Below are 15,294 nucleotides of genomic sequence, written 5' to 3'. Positions count from 1 at the left end.
TCCCCTTAGCAAGAATGCAAAGGACTTACAAACAGCACAGAAACTCACGAGGTCTTGGACCAAATAATCTGCAATATGTGAAGTATAACCCTGAAATAACTTCTGTAAACATTACTCTTAAGGCATTTATGGTGTGTGTGTGTTTGTCATGTATTCTATCTTCTGCATTTTTGACAATGGTTATGTGTGGCTGAGAGGGTCTGTAATTCTAGCCATCTCTATTTTGTGCTCAGTCTGAGCACTGTTCTGTGCAAGCCAATGCTCTCTACTATGACTGGCAGGTGCTTCTCAAGATCACAAGCAGGGGTCTTTAATAGCCCTGCTACCTGAGAAAGAAAGCATGTAAAGTATGTAATATTAAGGAATGAGCAAACTTATTTTCTGTTGCTCTAGAAACTTCCTAACAGTAAAAGGTGTTCAAAGGTGGAATATGCTGCCTTGGAGTATGACAAGTCTCCCTCTCCAGAGGTTTTTAAACAGAGGCTGGATGGTCAATTGCTGGGAGAAGTCTGATTGTGTGTTCCTGCATGGTCTTTTCCTACTCTATGATTCTATGTCCCCTCTATTGAGCTATGTCCCCTCACAAGGTTGCCAGCAAGGTGTGGTAAAATGAAATGGGCTCCATATCAATAACACTATGTAACAATATTTGAAAAATGTTCTGTTCCTGGTCTGAAAGTGTTATTTCTTGTTTAATTGTGTGGTACTTATTCTGAAAGTAGTTGTTATACATCATAAACTTCATTTTAGTGGCTGCCACAAACTAGGGTGAATTGGTTGAGACTCTGAGATATTCATTGAAAAACTGTAGCAAAATGTGTCGCAGTTTAATAAGTATTTTCCATGTTTTTATGATAGAATCAATTAGGAAATTACATTTATAGCTCAACAACAGAAACTGTGTTACATGGTGTAATCTTTCAAAAGTCCCAGCATCACTAGTGTGAAAAACAGATTAGCTATCATTGTCGAAGGCTTTCATGGCCGGAATCACAGGGTTGTTGTGAGTCTTTTGGGCTGTATGACCATGTTCCAGACGCATTCTCTCCTGATGTTTCGCCCCCACCTATGGCAGGCATCCTCAGAAGTTGAGGGGTCTGTTGTAAACTAAGTAAGTGAGGTTTATATATCTGTGGAATATCCAGGGTCGGGGGAGGAACTCACTTACTTAGTATCCAACAGACCTCTCAACCTCTGAGGCTGCCTGCCATAGATGTGAGTGAAATGTCAGGAGAGAATGCTTCTGGAATATGGCCATACAGCCCGGAAGACTCACAACCACCCAACTAGCTATCACTTTTGCTTCCATCTTTCCCCTTTTACTGCTGAACGATACAAATATGGGAAGAATTCTCAATTCCTCCCTGAATTGTACCTAGACAGGCTGTTCTGGCTCCTTGTGATCAAACTAGATGAGTACTTGTTTCTTATTGGTATGCTTTGTTACAAGTGTCTCCTTCTGCTTACTTGTGGCTATTAGGTTTAATTGTTCATAATAACTGTAGGAAAACTGTAGATACCCACTAGGTAATTAATTATCCACAATGAAATCCATGATGATCTGGCACAGATTTGAACAATTCCATCTTGTAAAGGTCCTGTGCCAAGCACTCCAGGCTTCACCATTCACAACCAAGCCATTGCCGTCCCACACCCAGGAGAGCGAGACAGAGAAGGCAGGACTTGACCTCCTGCTACCACAACCATGGTCCTCACCCAAGGCATGCCGAAGATCTTCACACTGGCTGACATGGGGAAACTGCAGCATTTGGCGCCATTTCTTACTCTTGCCCTTTCGATTTCCGCCTCCACCTGCATGACACATAGAATGAAAAGAAATATGCAAAACTGTGAGATAACTAAAAACAGGAACTGACCAGAAGATATGCCTCATGATGACCTTTAACCAGCTGCTTCCAGCCATCAAACTCAATTCAAATGTGGCCTGGAAAAGCGCGCCTAGAACTTTTCCATGTCTTTTCCCTCTCTTTGTCCATCTGAGAATTTCAGAAGCCAATCCACCTCCAATCACAAATTAAAGGTCAGAAGGTGGTGAGGAGCTTTGTTAAGGGCACCCTTCAGTAAATAAATACACACAATGCACTGAAATACGATCTCCAGGATTCTTTTCTATATACTGCAATTATAGGTGCCTGTCAGAGTATAGACACTCAGTGCCAAGTCTTTGTGTACATCAAGAAAAGGAACTTGCTCTAGAAAAATAAGTGTCAAGACACAACCATTCTAAGCTCCTACATAGTGTTGAAGCTGACTCATAGGGCAACCATAAACTAATAAACAACAAAGTAGAATACTACTTTCCTTCTGCTACCCAAGGAATAGAAAGACTGCTAATTAGCATTTTGGAAGCAGAAGAATATGTAATATTTGTGATTTCAGAACAATTACAGGAGGTCTTGGGGTTAATCACTCAGGCATTCCAGCCTACCTTACAGGCTCAGTTACATATGAGTTCTATAGGGACCACCTACTTATCATGCTACATCATGAGATAAAAACTACAGCAAAAGAAAATGATACAGAGCAGTAGTCGCCTCCTTCCGCTAAACCAAGGCACATAATTGGGCCTTTTCACTGCCCTGATTAAGCCCTTCCAGACGGTCCTTGCCTACACAGGATTTCTTTTTTGTAGCTTTCCTTTTCACAACAACAAAAAGGGAACAAGGCAGTTATAGTTTTACTATACACTCACCAAAAGGCGGAGAGCAGGGGTGGGCAAAGACAACCTAGATGTGCTTTTTTGAAACTTCTAAGGAACCCTAAAGGGCCAGATTTCATTTCAAAAATAGTTATTGCTCCAAAATGCATTCACAACACCTCCTCAATCCCTACCCCACCCTGTCCCATGATTTCCATGGTCAAACAAAAAAAGTTGCAAAATTTTTCACCATGTTTTTGGGGCCTCAGGCAAGTTTTTAAAAGCATGAAGTACAGTAGAGTCTCACTTATCTAACAAACAGGCCGGCAGAATGTTGGATAAGCGAAAATGTTGGATAATAAGGAGGGATTAAGGAAAAGCCTATTAAACGTCAAATTACATTATGATTTTACAAATTAAGCACCAAAACATCATGTTTTACAACAAATTGACAGAAAAAAGCTGTTCAATACACTGTAACTTTATGTAGTAATTACTGTATTTACAAATTTAGCACCAAAACATTGCAATGTATTGAAAATATTGACTACAAAAACATTGGCTACTAACAAATTGACTTCAAATAAAGATAGAATTGCATAAAATGAACTTACAGTAACAACAGCATTGGAAGTTAAATCCATAAAAAATTCAGTCCTTGCTGCCTAGAGAAACAACTGTGGATCTGGGCGGGAGACTGACTGCGTTGGATAATCCAGAATGTTGGATAAATGAAACTCTACTGTACATAGAAAGTGACCTGAGCTTACTTCTTGTTATTAATAAAAGATGCCTCTTCTGCATTCAAAATGACCATGATGAAAGTCACGACATCTTATTGAGGATGTGGAAGGGAGCATTTTGACCAAAAAAACCCTTGATTTGATGGTTTTTTTTTTGCAGGAGTGGGTACAAAGGGCAACTGTGAGCCTCTAAAATCTCCAGTGGGGCTACTGTGCCCCTCTCCCTTGCCTTCCTAGCTGGCCAGGCTTGGCCTAGAGGCTGAGAGATTACTACTTGTTGAACTTTGTGGCAGGACAAGGATTTAAAGCCGCTTTTGCATGATCCCACCAACTAGAAGGAACCAAGACAGTGATATCTCCAGCCCATCCTCTGTTCAGATATCAGCCAGCATACCAACGCCTTAAATCAAGAAATAGCTTTCTGTACAGAAATACTTGCAGGAACGTCTCAGTAAGCAAGAGTCCAAAAGTGGCAGGCTAAAACCTGGAACCTCAAGCCATGGCTGATATTGAATGAGAGACTCGCCCCTGGGCAGACAGAAGACTGGACGACTTGGAAAACGCTAAATAGACTGCACCTTGGCACCATGTGATGCAAAGCCAATCTTCAGAAATATGGCAACAAAGTGGAGTCCATGACATGTGAGTGCAGAGAAGAGCAAATCGCAGACCACTTACTACTACAATGCAGTCTGAGCCCTGCCACATGCACAGTGGAGGACCTTCTTACAGTGACACCAGAGGCACTCCAAGTTGCCAGCTTCTGGTCAAAGGACATGTAGTATAATACCAAGTTTGTAACTTTGTTTGTTTTTTTAAATACATGATAACTGTACCCTCAATTCGCTTCTGACATGATAAATAATAAATAACCAACTAGTCCCTCTTGCCACATTTAAAATGTAGATGTGAAGTTTCCCTCATATATTTCTACCGTGTCTGTTAAGAAGACAACTGAAACAACTCAGCAAAGAACCTGTGCAGTAAAACTGCACTTTGTCATGCGTATTTCCTCTTAAAACCATTTATAACTAACTATTCAAATGAGGCTGGATGAGGAGCGTAAGAAAGCTCCTGAAAAGTAGCGGTTGATGAAGCTTGTAATATCTATAGAGAAAAAACAATTTGTTTAGTGACTAGGCATTAGAAATCTGCTAATTTTTTAAAGGGTTATACTTTTAAAAACCCTTATTTTTGAATTGCAGAGTCTAGGAAACAAGACTCCAAGTTCCAAAAATATAGAAAAATAACATAGAAAAATATTATTTTTTTGTTGGGATTTGGGGAGGACGGTCAGTTTTAAATGTAATTTTAAATGTATTTCTTTTTAAATTGTACTGTAACTTTATATCCACACATGGATATTTAATTGTGTTTATAATTTTTATATCTGCTTTGTTTTAAATTGTCATTAGCTAGTGTGGTTGTTAGCTGCCTTGTGTACCCACAGGGAGTACAAATAAAGTTAATAATAATAATAATAATAATAATAATAATAATAATAATAATAATAATAATTAAAGATACCATCCTCAAAGACTAAAAGCATACAGGTTTTGTGAACCATTTTACTGTACCCATTTTACACTGCTATAGAGAGGAGCCCCCAGTGGTGCAATAGGTTAAACTCTTGTGCCGGCAGGACGGCTGACGGACAGATTGGTGGTTCAAATTCAGGGAGAGCAGGTGAGCTCCCTCTGTCAGCTCCAGCTCCCCATGCGGGGACATGAGAGAAACTTCCCACAAGGATGGTAAAACATCAAACATTCGGGTGTCCCCTGGGCAACATCCTTGCAGACAGCCAATTCTCTCACACCAGAAGTGATTTGCAGTTTCTCAAGTCGCTCCTGACACGAGAAAAAAAAACTGCTATAGAGGACTTGGAGGAGAGACAAAGACTATATATTCCATGTCCACAGCAGATTCTTGCTTCTTCATTAGCAACCAGGCATTGCCTAAAAGGGGGCCAATAATTGTGCCACAAACTTGTCTGTACAAACCTAGGAAGGAAGTGAATCAAGGCACCGGGCAGCCAGCTGCACAATACTCCTGGCTGGAGCTATTTGGAAGGGAGGAGCCAAGTGGCGAAGGAGGGGGTGTGGAGGTCTGGCAGAGCGGTGCCAGTGATTGAAGGCTCCCTGGCTCTCCCCTCAACAAAGGCGGAGCTGATCCCACCTTTGGAAAAGACAAATCCATCACAAAGAACAAGGAGGGAGGCAGCAGTTCAGCCCTTCCCTGCGCCTTATCTTCATATTCCACATGCTGCTACCAGAGGAGAAGCACTTTAAAAAAAGAAAGGCGGGTGCTCCTTCTTGCTCTGCGCTATCCACCCAACAATAAAAGCACAACACCATCCCATGCACAAATATTTGAAAATGAGACTAAGTACAGACGGAACATCCAACAGATCAGGTTTCAAAAAATAAATAACACGAGTACAGCACAAGGCTTCATTAACCCTTGAGGTCAAGATCAGGTTTTCAAATTGAACCAGTTTTGGAAAAAAAAATGGTGTGCCTCTGCAAATAGGGTTGCCTCTGCCTTCCTCTGAGGCTGAGAGGATGTCATTTGCTCAAGGTATCTTTGCGGCTTTGCATGACCAAGCAGAGATTCGAACTCTGGTTTCCAGAGTCCTCGTCTGGTTTTCTTATATGCAGTCCTGTAAACCAAAGAACCTGACAACATGTTTAGTACTGAATGGCACTTCAAATGGAGACTTGCTATACAAAGAAATACTGCCCCAACAAGAAGAACATAAATTGTGCAAAAAGCCACATATATATATATATACAGTACTTCATTCCATGCACACATGCTGCAAAGTAATAACCAAATACAGTTTTTTAAGTCCATATATATTTAAAGAAAAATATTGTGTTTCTGTTAAACTCAACAGTCTTACAGGCATCACACATACTTTTTTCCTAACAGAAGTGGTTTTCATAAAGGAAATCTGTCACATTTGAAGTGGTTCTCAGAGGCCTTCTTAGAAATTTATGGTAAACTCAAGAACTCAGTTTCATTTACATAACTATTTAACATCAATGACAAAATGGTTCATAAAACACATGAAAATAGCAGATCTCACTAGCCATTTGATATAAATCACTTTTTAAAATGTAACTATGACTATTTCTGAGCCATTCGAGTAATAGTTATGACTAGGAGATAATGCAAGAACCTTTCCATAGTAAACTAATATTACATGCAAAATTTATCCAAAGGAGTGGTTTGTTGCAACAAAACAATCGAGTCCTACGGCTTCCTAAAGCCTAAGTGTTATGGGACAAACTTTCCTGGGCTACTGTCTACACAAGGAGGACATTGTTCCTATAAGAACTACGTTTGTCAGTTGTCTGAAGTGATTGAGAACTTTAGCCTGCATAGCTTCATTCATTTGTAGTTTTGGAATGGATCATGAAATCTGAAATCATTAAACTCTTAAGTTCTTCATCTCAGTATTTCTGCCCACATACTTGAAAAGGGTATATAACATTCCTTTAAGGGTGCAATCCTACACATATTTAACTGGAAGTAGGTCCCAATGACCTCACTGGGCACAGGACACTGTTAAAGAGTAGAAGCCAATATCTCAGGACCTTGGCAAGAGCTAATGTACAGCACATAGCTGCCTGGAGCCACAGAGCTCTTAGGCTGACCAGCGTAACGGGAAGCATTTAATGGGTTGAATTGAAATTGTACCCAAGTCCATTTGGGTAATGGCAGAATAAGAGACATAGAGAAGAATCCTAAGTTCCTGCCAGAAAATATTTCAGACCTAATGGTTGCATTGTTGCTTTAAAGAAGTCAATACTTTATGGCAAATAATTCCTAAGGGGTTGCCATCTTGAACACAGAGGAACTTTTCCTTATCTCTTTAGAACAGCCTTAAATTTACCAGAGCTGACTTTTATTTCCTTGGCCTATTACGGGAGCCAATCTAATGATTAAAAGGTTCCTTCATTTAATATTTCATTATACTAGTGTATTCTTTCCACTTATTATGATTCAGGGCATCTGTGCATGATTTAACCCATACCAATAACAAATTCTATCAATTAATATTTGAATATTTGTTTATAGCAATTCGAATTCAGAATTATTGAAAATCCTTTTATATAGTTTCTGTACCTCAATAAAGCCAGCTAATAACCAGGAAACACCTGTTTTTCTGGATGAAAGAAACCAAAATTCCCTGCCAAAGAGCCAGACCATAAAGCTCCTAAAAGCTCTCCTTTGGGTGGCACTACACAATAGCTCTTCCATGCTTGGGATACTTCCTCTGTAAAAAAATTCTTCTCAGTTTCCCTTTAGCTGGAAGTAAACCCCACTGATACACTTCTAAAAGAAAGACACACAAGTGTAGGCTACTACCAAAGTCTGGATAAATTGACTGCCATTTCACACACACTCACAGCACATCAACACCATTTCCAGTAAAATGGGTTGTAAGGGTGGATATGCATGAGATAAGACAGGAAAGTAATGATTTTATTGCACTTTTCCTCGTATTGTGATACTAGAACACCTTAGTTAGTCAATACAGAATGAAAGCCTGCATCACAATTACCTTACAGGTTGCTGTGAGTTTTCTGGGCTGTATGGCCATGTTCCAGAAGCATTCTCTCCTGCCGCCTCACCTGCATCTATGGTAAGCATCCTCAAAGGTTGTGCAATCTCCAACAGAGAAACTTCAGGAGATAATGCTTCTGGAACATGGCCATACAGCCCAGAAAACTCACAGCAACCCAATGATTCCAGCCATGAAAACCTTCAACAATTACCTCATACTTTGTACATAAAGACAGACAAGTAAAAGTGCATTTCGCATCCAACCAGTAATGACACCAGAAAGGAAATGTCTCACACACAGCATTTGATGCAGAGTCATCACTGTTCTTAAAGAAGTTAAAGAAACCAGAGAGTGGGTATCTATTGTAGGCATGCCATCGGACTGTGTGGAAGTCTGAATTCCAAGACGTTTTGGTTTTATTCATATGTGAATAATACCTCAGAAAATCTCAGAAAGTGAATCAGAGCAATGAGACTTTCACAAACATGTGGTAACTTCAGTACTCTGTATTGTCCTTTGACCTTCCTTCAGGCCAAGTATGAGAGTACATATAAATAAAAACTATACAGATGAGTATGATATATGGTCCCTTCAAATCCCTATACAAGGACAGAAATTCTGCCAATACATCCAAGAGGCTATTAAACCCAGGAGTTATAGTAGCAAATTTAGTAAATACATATGGTTCTCTGTCTGTCAGCAGGTGCTAAAATATAAAATTGCTTGCTAAAATATAAAACTCTTCTAAAAGAGTTAATTGGGAGGCAATTGGGAGGCTTGGGAAGCACACTATTGTGTGCTGCTGCTGGAGGATGGCATCCAAAGCTCTGGATAAGAGTATATTCAGCAGTGGAAGGAGTGCCCATCTTCTACCAACAATAATAAACTATTAGAAGAATATGCCTACTAATGGAGGCACCATTCAAATCATTGCAGGTTAGCTTTTAAAAAAGAAAAGAACCCAGACCTTTTCTCTAACCCAGTAGTTCTCAACTTGTGGGTTCCCAGGTGTTTTAGCCTACAATTTCCAGAAATCCCAGCCAGTTTACTAGCTGTTAGGATTTCTGGGAGTTGAAGGCCAAAATATCTGGGGACCCATAGGTTGAGAACCACTGCACTAGCCAGTTTTACCCTGACCGGTAGAACAATCCATCAGAGTGTCATCCGCATAGAGTAAAAAATAATTCCATAATATTTCTGCTGCTCTATGGCAAGAGAGCATGGTTCCTGTGGTAAAACCCACACCACAACATAACCGTTTGATGCTAGAGTTAGCCTGTATGGTGTGTAGGCCTCTCCAGAATTCACAAGGGAATACTTCAAAGCTCAGTTGCCATTTCTCTGTCACTGAAATGGAGGAATCCATGCTCCTAAATGTTTGGCTTACTATTTTAAAAACTTTTCTTAAAAAATGAGGAGTGCAAACCTACCATGTATTGGATGCTGGATTCCAAAGATGAAGCACAAGCTTTATCAAGGCACAGGCATGCTACTGCCAATAAAGACATTTTCTGCTACAACTGGCCCAAGTCACTTGTTTACCTTTTCCATTATATGGACTCCTTTCCAACTTTTGGCCTATAACCCCTTCACAGACCCATTAAAAATCCCTTCCGATCCTCTCGATCGATTTGCTGGATCATGATTTTAAACCTCTGCAACATTACAATCCTGTATCTGGAACTGAGAAATACCCCAAACCCCAAAGTTATCTACAAGGGTGGCTAAGAGAGTGACTCCGTTGCTTTCTGTTGGTTTCAATGAGCACAAACGTTGTTTCATGGACAAAGTTACCAAATAAGATTGTGTATAAGATTACCTTCAGCCTATGCGTATAGAGCAGACATGGGGCAAATTTCAGTCCTCCGGGTGTTTTGGACTTTAACTCCCACCATTCCTGGACTCAGGCCCCTTCCTTTCCCCCCTCAGCCGCTTAAGCGGCTGAGGGGGAAAAGGAAAGGGCCTGAGGCCAGGAATGGTGGGAATTGAAGTCTGAAACACATGGAGAGCCCAAGTTTGCCCATGCCTGGTATAGGTTATATGAAACAAAAATGAATGTCATGTTTAGATTTGGGTCCCTCCTCAAAAATATCTCATGAATTGGAAGAGACCCCACGGGTCATCCAGTCCAACGTAATTCTGCCCTGCAGAAACACACAATCAAAGCCTCCTTGACAGATGGCCATCCAGCCATATGTATGCAATCAGTATTCCAAAATATGTGTGTGTGGCAGACAGCAGGGAATCAGAATGCAAGGGTGCATCTACACTGCAGAATAAATGCAGTTTGACACCACTTTATCTGCAATGGCTAAATGGTGGAAGGATAGGAGCTGGAGTTTGGAGAGGCACCAATACCATTTCATACAGTTAGCTAAAATCAGGACAGTGAATAAAGAGCATCACTCAGAAAACAGAGGAATTCCAGACATGAATCAATCAGGGCTAGCTAACACCCAGTGTCGAATACATCTCACCATGTTAAAACAATGGATGTGGCTCGTAATGAGACATGCCGCATCTTCACAGGATGTCTATGTCCCACACCACTGAAGAAATTATACTGTTTAGCTGGCATTGACATCTCGGGCCCATCTCCTGTTTGGGTATCAGCCAGCACGCCAACACCTTAAATCAAGAAATAGTTTTCTAAGATCTACAGAGATACTCGAAGGAACACCACAGCACGAGAGAGTCCAAAAGTGGCAGGCTAAAACCCGGAACCTCAAGCTATGGCTGATACCAAATGAGAGACTCCCTCCTGGGCACACAAAAGACTGGGCGACTTGGAAGGCCCTGAACAGACTGCGCTCTGGCACCACGAGATGCAGAGCCAACTTAAAAAAATGGGGCCACAAAGTGGAGTCCACGATATGCGAGTGTGGAGAAGAGCAAACCACAGACCACCTATTACAATGCAGCCTGAGCCCTGCCACATGCACAATGGAGGACCTTCATTACATCAACATCAGAGGCACTCCAAGTGGCCAGCTACTGGTCAAAGGACATTTAGTATAAAGCCAAGTTGTTGTTGTGTGTGTAGTGCTTTCAAATTGATTGCAACTTGGTTCGCTTCTGACACGATAAATAAGCTAACACCTCCCAACAAAGGACTCCCCCAGGCAGGAAGCAGCCAGACCTTGAAGCTGAAAGGCTATTCAATGCTAATCAAGGCGTCCAATTTAAACATTCACAACATTCAAACAGAGAAGAGTTTTTCCTCCCATCCTGGCCATTCCACAGATAAATAAACTCTCTCTTGACTAGTTTTCCGACATACCTCACGAACTCTGAGGATGCCTGGCGAAACGTCAGGAGGGAATGCTTCTGGAGCTATAGTTCCCATGGTTCCACAGTGTTGAGAGATGGCATGTAAAGTGTAGATCAGGCATGGGCAAACTTCGGCCCTCCGGGTGTTTTGGAGTTCAACTCCCACAATTCCTAACAGCCTACCGGAGGGCCGAAGTTTGCCCATGCCTGGTGTAGATCCACCCCTAGTTGCAAGGATTTCGGGCAAGGGCGACTCAGCCTGTCCTTTCCTAAAGGAGAGGAAGCAGCTCGTCCCCTTTCCCCCCGCCGCCCCTCCCAGGACTGGCTCTGGGCTTGAAGCAGAGCAAGCAAGCAAGCAAGGAAGGAAGGGGATGCCCGGGAGGGAGGCAATGGGGACCGGAACCCGGCGGCGGCTCTCACCTTCTCGCGCCTTGAGCAGCACCGTGTTGGCCACGATATTCTCGAGCTCCATGGGGGCCTGCCCGGCGCGCCGCCGTCCGCCCAATCCGACTCCCCAACGCCGCCGCCAGCGCCGCCGCCGCCGCCGCCCGCCCTGCCCGACACCTAGGCTGCCTTCTCCCTGGCCCCGCCCACTGCCTGCGCGCCTTAGCCAATCCACGCCCTCGCACAGCCAGAATTCTTCCCTCACTGGCTCGAACGGCCCCTCCCCTCGGCTCCTCTCCGCCCCTCGCTTTTCATTGGCCATCTGAATAAAGAAAAAAAGAAAACCACGGAAGGCGGAACGGAGATTCTCCTGCTCCGGGGATTGGCTCCAGGAGGCTCTGGGGGCGGAGCTGCCAATCAGTTCGGGAGGGTAAGAGACTAGCCAAGCCTCAGCTCTCCGTCCTCGTTGGGAAACATCTCCAAGGCCGGGCGGTGATTGGAGGAGAAGTCGTGGGTCAGCGATGACGCAGGAGACGTCATAGGCAGCTCCGGAGGGGCCGGGGCAGGATTCCCGCACGTGATCCGGGCACCCAGGAATCCGGATCGAGGCTTCTTCGGAGCGCGAGGTCTCGCAACGTGGGGTCGCCGGCCAATCTTAACGACCTAGTACAGTTTGACACCACTTTAACTGCCCTGACTTTTAACAACCACCATGTCAGATTACACAGAGATGCCAGTGAAATCCACAAACATGTGGACAATTTCAACAGAAAGGAGGAAACCATGAACAAAATCTGGCTCCCAGGATTTTAAAAAAACTCTAAAATCAGGACAGTAACTAAAGAACAACACTCCGGAAACAAGGGAATTCCAGACAGGAAACAATCAGGGCCAGCTAACACTTCCCAACAAAGGATTCCCCCAGGCAGGAAGCAGCCAGGCTTTATTTATTTATTAGCGACATTTATATCCCGCCCTTCTCACCCCGAAGGGGACTCAGGGTGGTTTACAAGTATATATACGTACAATATATTATATTATACGACTATATTACAATATTATTAGTAATATTGCATGTAATATAAATATGCAATTATAATAGTGAATTATAATAATTACCCTGTTTCCCCTAAAATAAGACATCCCCAGAAAATAAGACCTTGTAGAGGTTTTGCTGAAATGCTAAATATAAGGCCTCCCCCGAAAGTAAGACCTAGCAAAAATTTTGTTTGGAAGCATGCCTGCCAAACAGAACACCAGAGCATGCAGGATTGGTAAATGTACGTACCGTAGAGTGTTGGACATGGAATTAATGGTAGTACCAAGAAATTCTTGATAGGATTCACAGTTTGTCTGGTTATGCTGGTTTGTGATGACAACTAATGTACAGTATATAATAAATGTTCATTTTTTTGTTCAACAATTAATGTGAATTCTTCTTCATGGAAAAATAAGATATCCCCTGAAAATAAGACCTAGAGCATCTTTGGGAGCAAAAATTAATATAAGACACTGTCTTATTTTCAGGGAAACACGGTATTACATTGTATTACATCATATTATTATTATTATTATTATTATTATTATTATTATTATTACATGTATATACAATATACTAGCTGTGCCCGGCCACGCGTTGCTGTGGCGAAGTATGGTGGTATGGGAAATAAAGTATTGAGGAATTGGTGGTCATTAAGGTAAAGGGTAAAGGTTTCTCCCTGACATTAAGTCTAGTCGTGTCTGACTCTGGGGGTTGGTGCTTATCTCCATTTCTAAGCCAAAGAGCTAGCGTCCGTAAACTCCTCCAAGGTCATGTGGCATGACTGCGTGGAGTGCCATTACCTTCCCGCCGGAGCAGTACCTATTGATCTAGGTTTTTCAAAGCAAATCAAGGTGATTAATTGTGACATTCACACCCTGGTCCTCCCACTTACCTAGTTTCCAACTTCACAACCTCTGAGGGTGCCTGCTATAGATGTGGGCGAAACGTCAGAAGATAATACGTCTGGAACATGGCCGTACAACCCATGGGGTTTGTTGTTTGGAGCGCCCCAGCACTCTTTGGCAGGAAAGGTTAAAGACTTTGTGACATTACCACTCCCATGATTCCATAGCATTGAGGCATGGAAATTAAAATGGTGTCAAAGTGCATTAATTCCACAGTGTAGGAGCGCCCCATGTTTCCGTTCCTTCATCCCTGGTCAATGTTGAGGAATATTGGGAGTTGTATTCCAACGGAATCCAGAAAACCATGCATATGTCCCCTATTGGCTTTCTCCTGCTGTCCTGCAATATAGCACTTGTTGGAGATAGCAGTCTTCTCAAGCCTCCTCTATTTAATGTTTTGTCTGTTTTATAATGTGTCAGATTATTTTCTGAAGTGTACAACTTCTTTGGTTTGCAGTTTTATTCGCTCTATATACTTAAACCAGTGGGAGGGGCTGCAGACCATGTGACTGGTTTAGTGATGGTTTAGAATGTTCATTTTTAAACAGGATGACAGAAGTCAGTTGAGGCTCCAGTCTGTTTGAATACAGAAGCCAATGTTAGGAGTTCGAAGACGTTGAGGCTTGAATCTGTTTAAGTACAGAAGCCAATGTTAGAAGTTAGAAGTCAGTTGAGGCTTGTGTTTCCTTGGAAATAGACTGTTATAAAAGAGAGCTGTATAGAACAATATAGTTTTAAAGAGACTGTTAAAGATTATAAGTTAAAGATACAAACTGAAATATTTTAAAGATTAATCTGACGAGAAATGTACCTGTATATTTAAATACATAAAGTTATGAGTAAACAGACATGTTATTTTAAAGAAGTCTACTTGAATCTTTGTCCACTGACAACGTCAAATAGAAACAAAATATCTACACGCCCAGGGATCTTCCATTACCCAATAAACTGAAGCAACACCTCGTGAAACTCTGCTACTCAATAGGCTATGATGCTTATTTATTTCGTGTCAAAAGCATTGCATAATAAATAAATTTAAAAGTGATGAAATAAAGGAAATCACAAGCAGCTAAATAGTTTTAGACCGAAAGTGGGCAACAGCGACCGCATTGTCCGTAGCTTTAAACAACTCCTCCTCCGTACACGAGGCATGACATTGTGGACAAGCATACATATGCGGAGTTGTCCTAACTTCACACACAGTCACACAAGGTGATAATCCCCAATAAGTTGTGATCCTTACAGGTCATAATCCTTTAGCCCAACAGCACTCAAGTGGCTTTAGAAAACATGTCTCTATAAACTCTTTTCCAAATCATGTAGAACTCTTAAGAATTCCTACTTATTCTTATGGGTATTGCTCCATTATCCAGATGGAGGCCACTAGGGAGCGCTAAAGAGAGAAGGATAGTCCATTTTACGGGGTGGAGGGTGGATTGAAGGCGGAAAACAATTTCCCCCTGTTTTCCTGTTATTCTCCCCATCTATGTACCCGGCGTGGGAACAACCCTAATTTATGATATGGGAGAGGGGAGGGGGAATAACCAGCAAAACGGGGGAAATGGTTTTCCTCCTTCAACTCCCCCCCTCCATAAAATGGACTATCCTCCTCTCTCTTGCGCCCCCTGGTGGCCTCCGCCTGGATAATGGAGCAGTGCCTTTTAATGTTTGTAACAGCTGGCAGGATGATCCTCTGAGTTGCCTTCAAGCCGCTTCTG

The 15,294-nt window shown here is 42.2% G+C and overlaps 1 protein-coding gene across 1 annotated transcript in view; it reads right to left on the bottom strand.

Moving 5' to 3' along the window:
* The window catches only part of grk6 (G protein-coupled receptor kinase 6), a 36,921-nt gene extending 25,090 nt beyond the window's left edge, over positions 1-11,831 (bottom strand). The window contains exons 1-2 of the mRNA XM_003217539.4: positions 11,666-11,831; positions 1,717-1,812 (exon numbers count right to left, since the gene is read on the bottom strand). Coding sequence (XP_003217587.1) covers positions 1,717-1,812; positions 11,666-11,717 — 148 coding nt within the window. The 5' untranslated portion in view covers positions 11,718-11,831. The remainder of the gene's footprint in view (positions 1-1,716; positions 1,813-11,665) is intronic.
* Positions 11,832-15,294: the final 3,463 nt, after the last annotated feature.

The sequence above is a fragment of the Anolis carolinensis genome, chromosome 2 (assembly GCF_035594765.1).
Source record: "Anolis carolinensis isolate JA03-04 chromosome 2, rAnoCar3.1.pri, whole genome shotgun sequence".
Taxonomy (NCBI): Eukaryota; Metazoa; Chordata; class Lepidosauria; order Squamata; family Dactyloidae; genus Anolis; species Anolis carolinensis.
The sequence above is the reverse complement of the archived record's forward strand: the minus strand, read 5'-3'. Positions and strand labels throughout refer to the sequence as shown.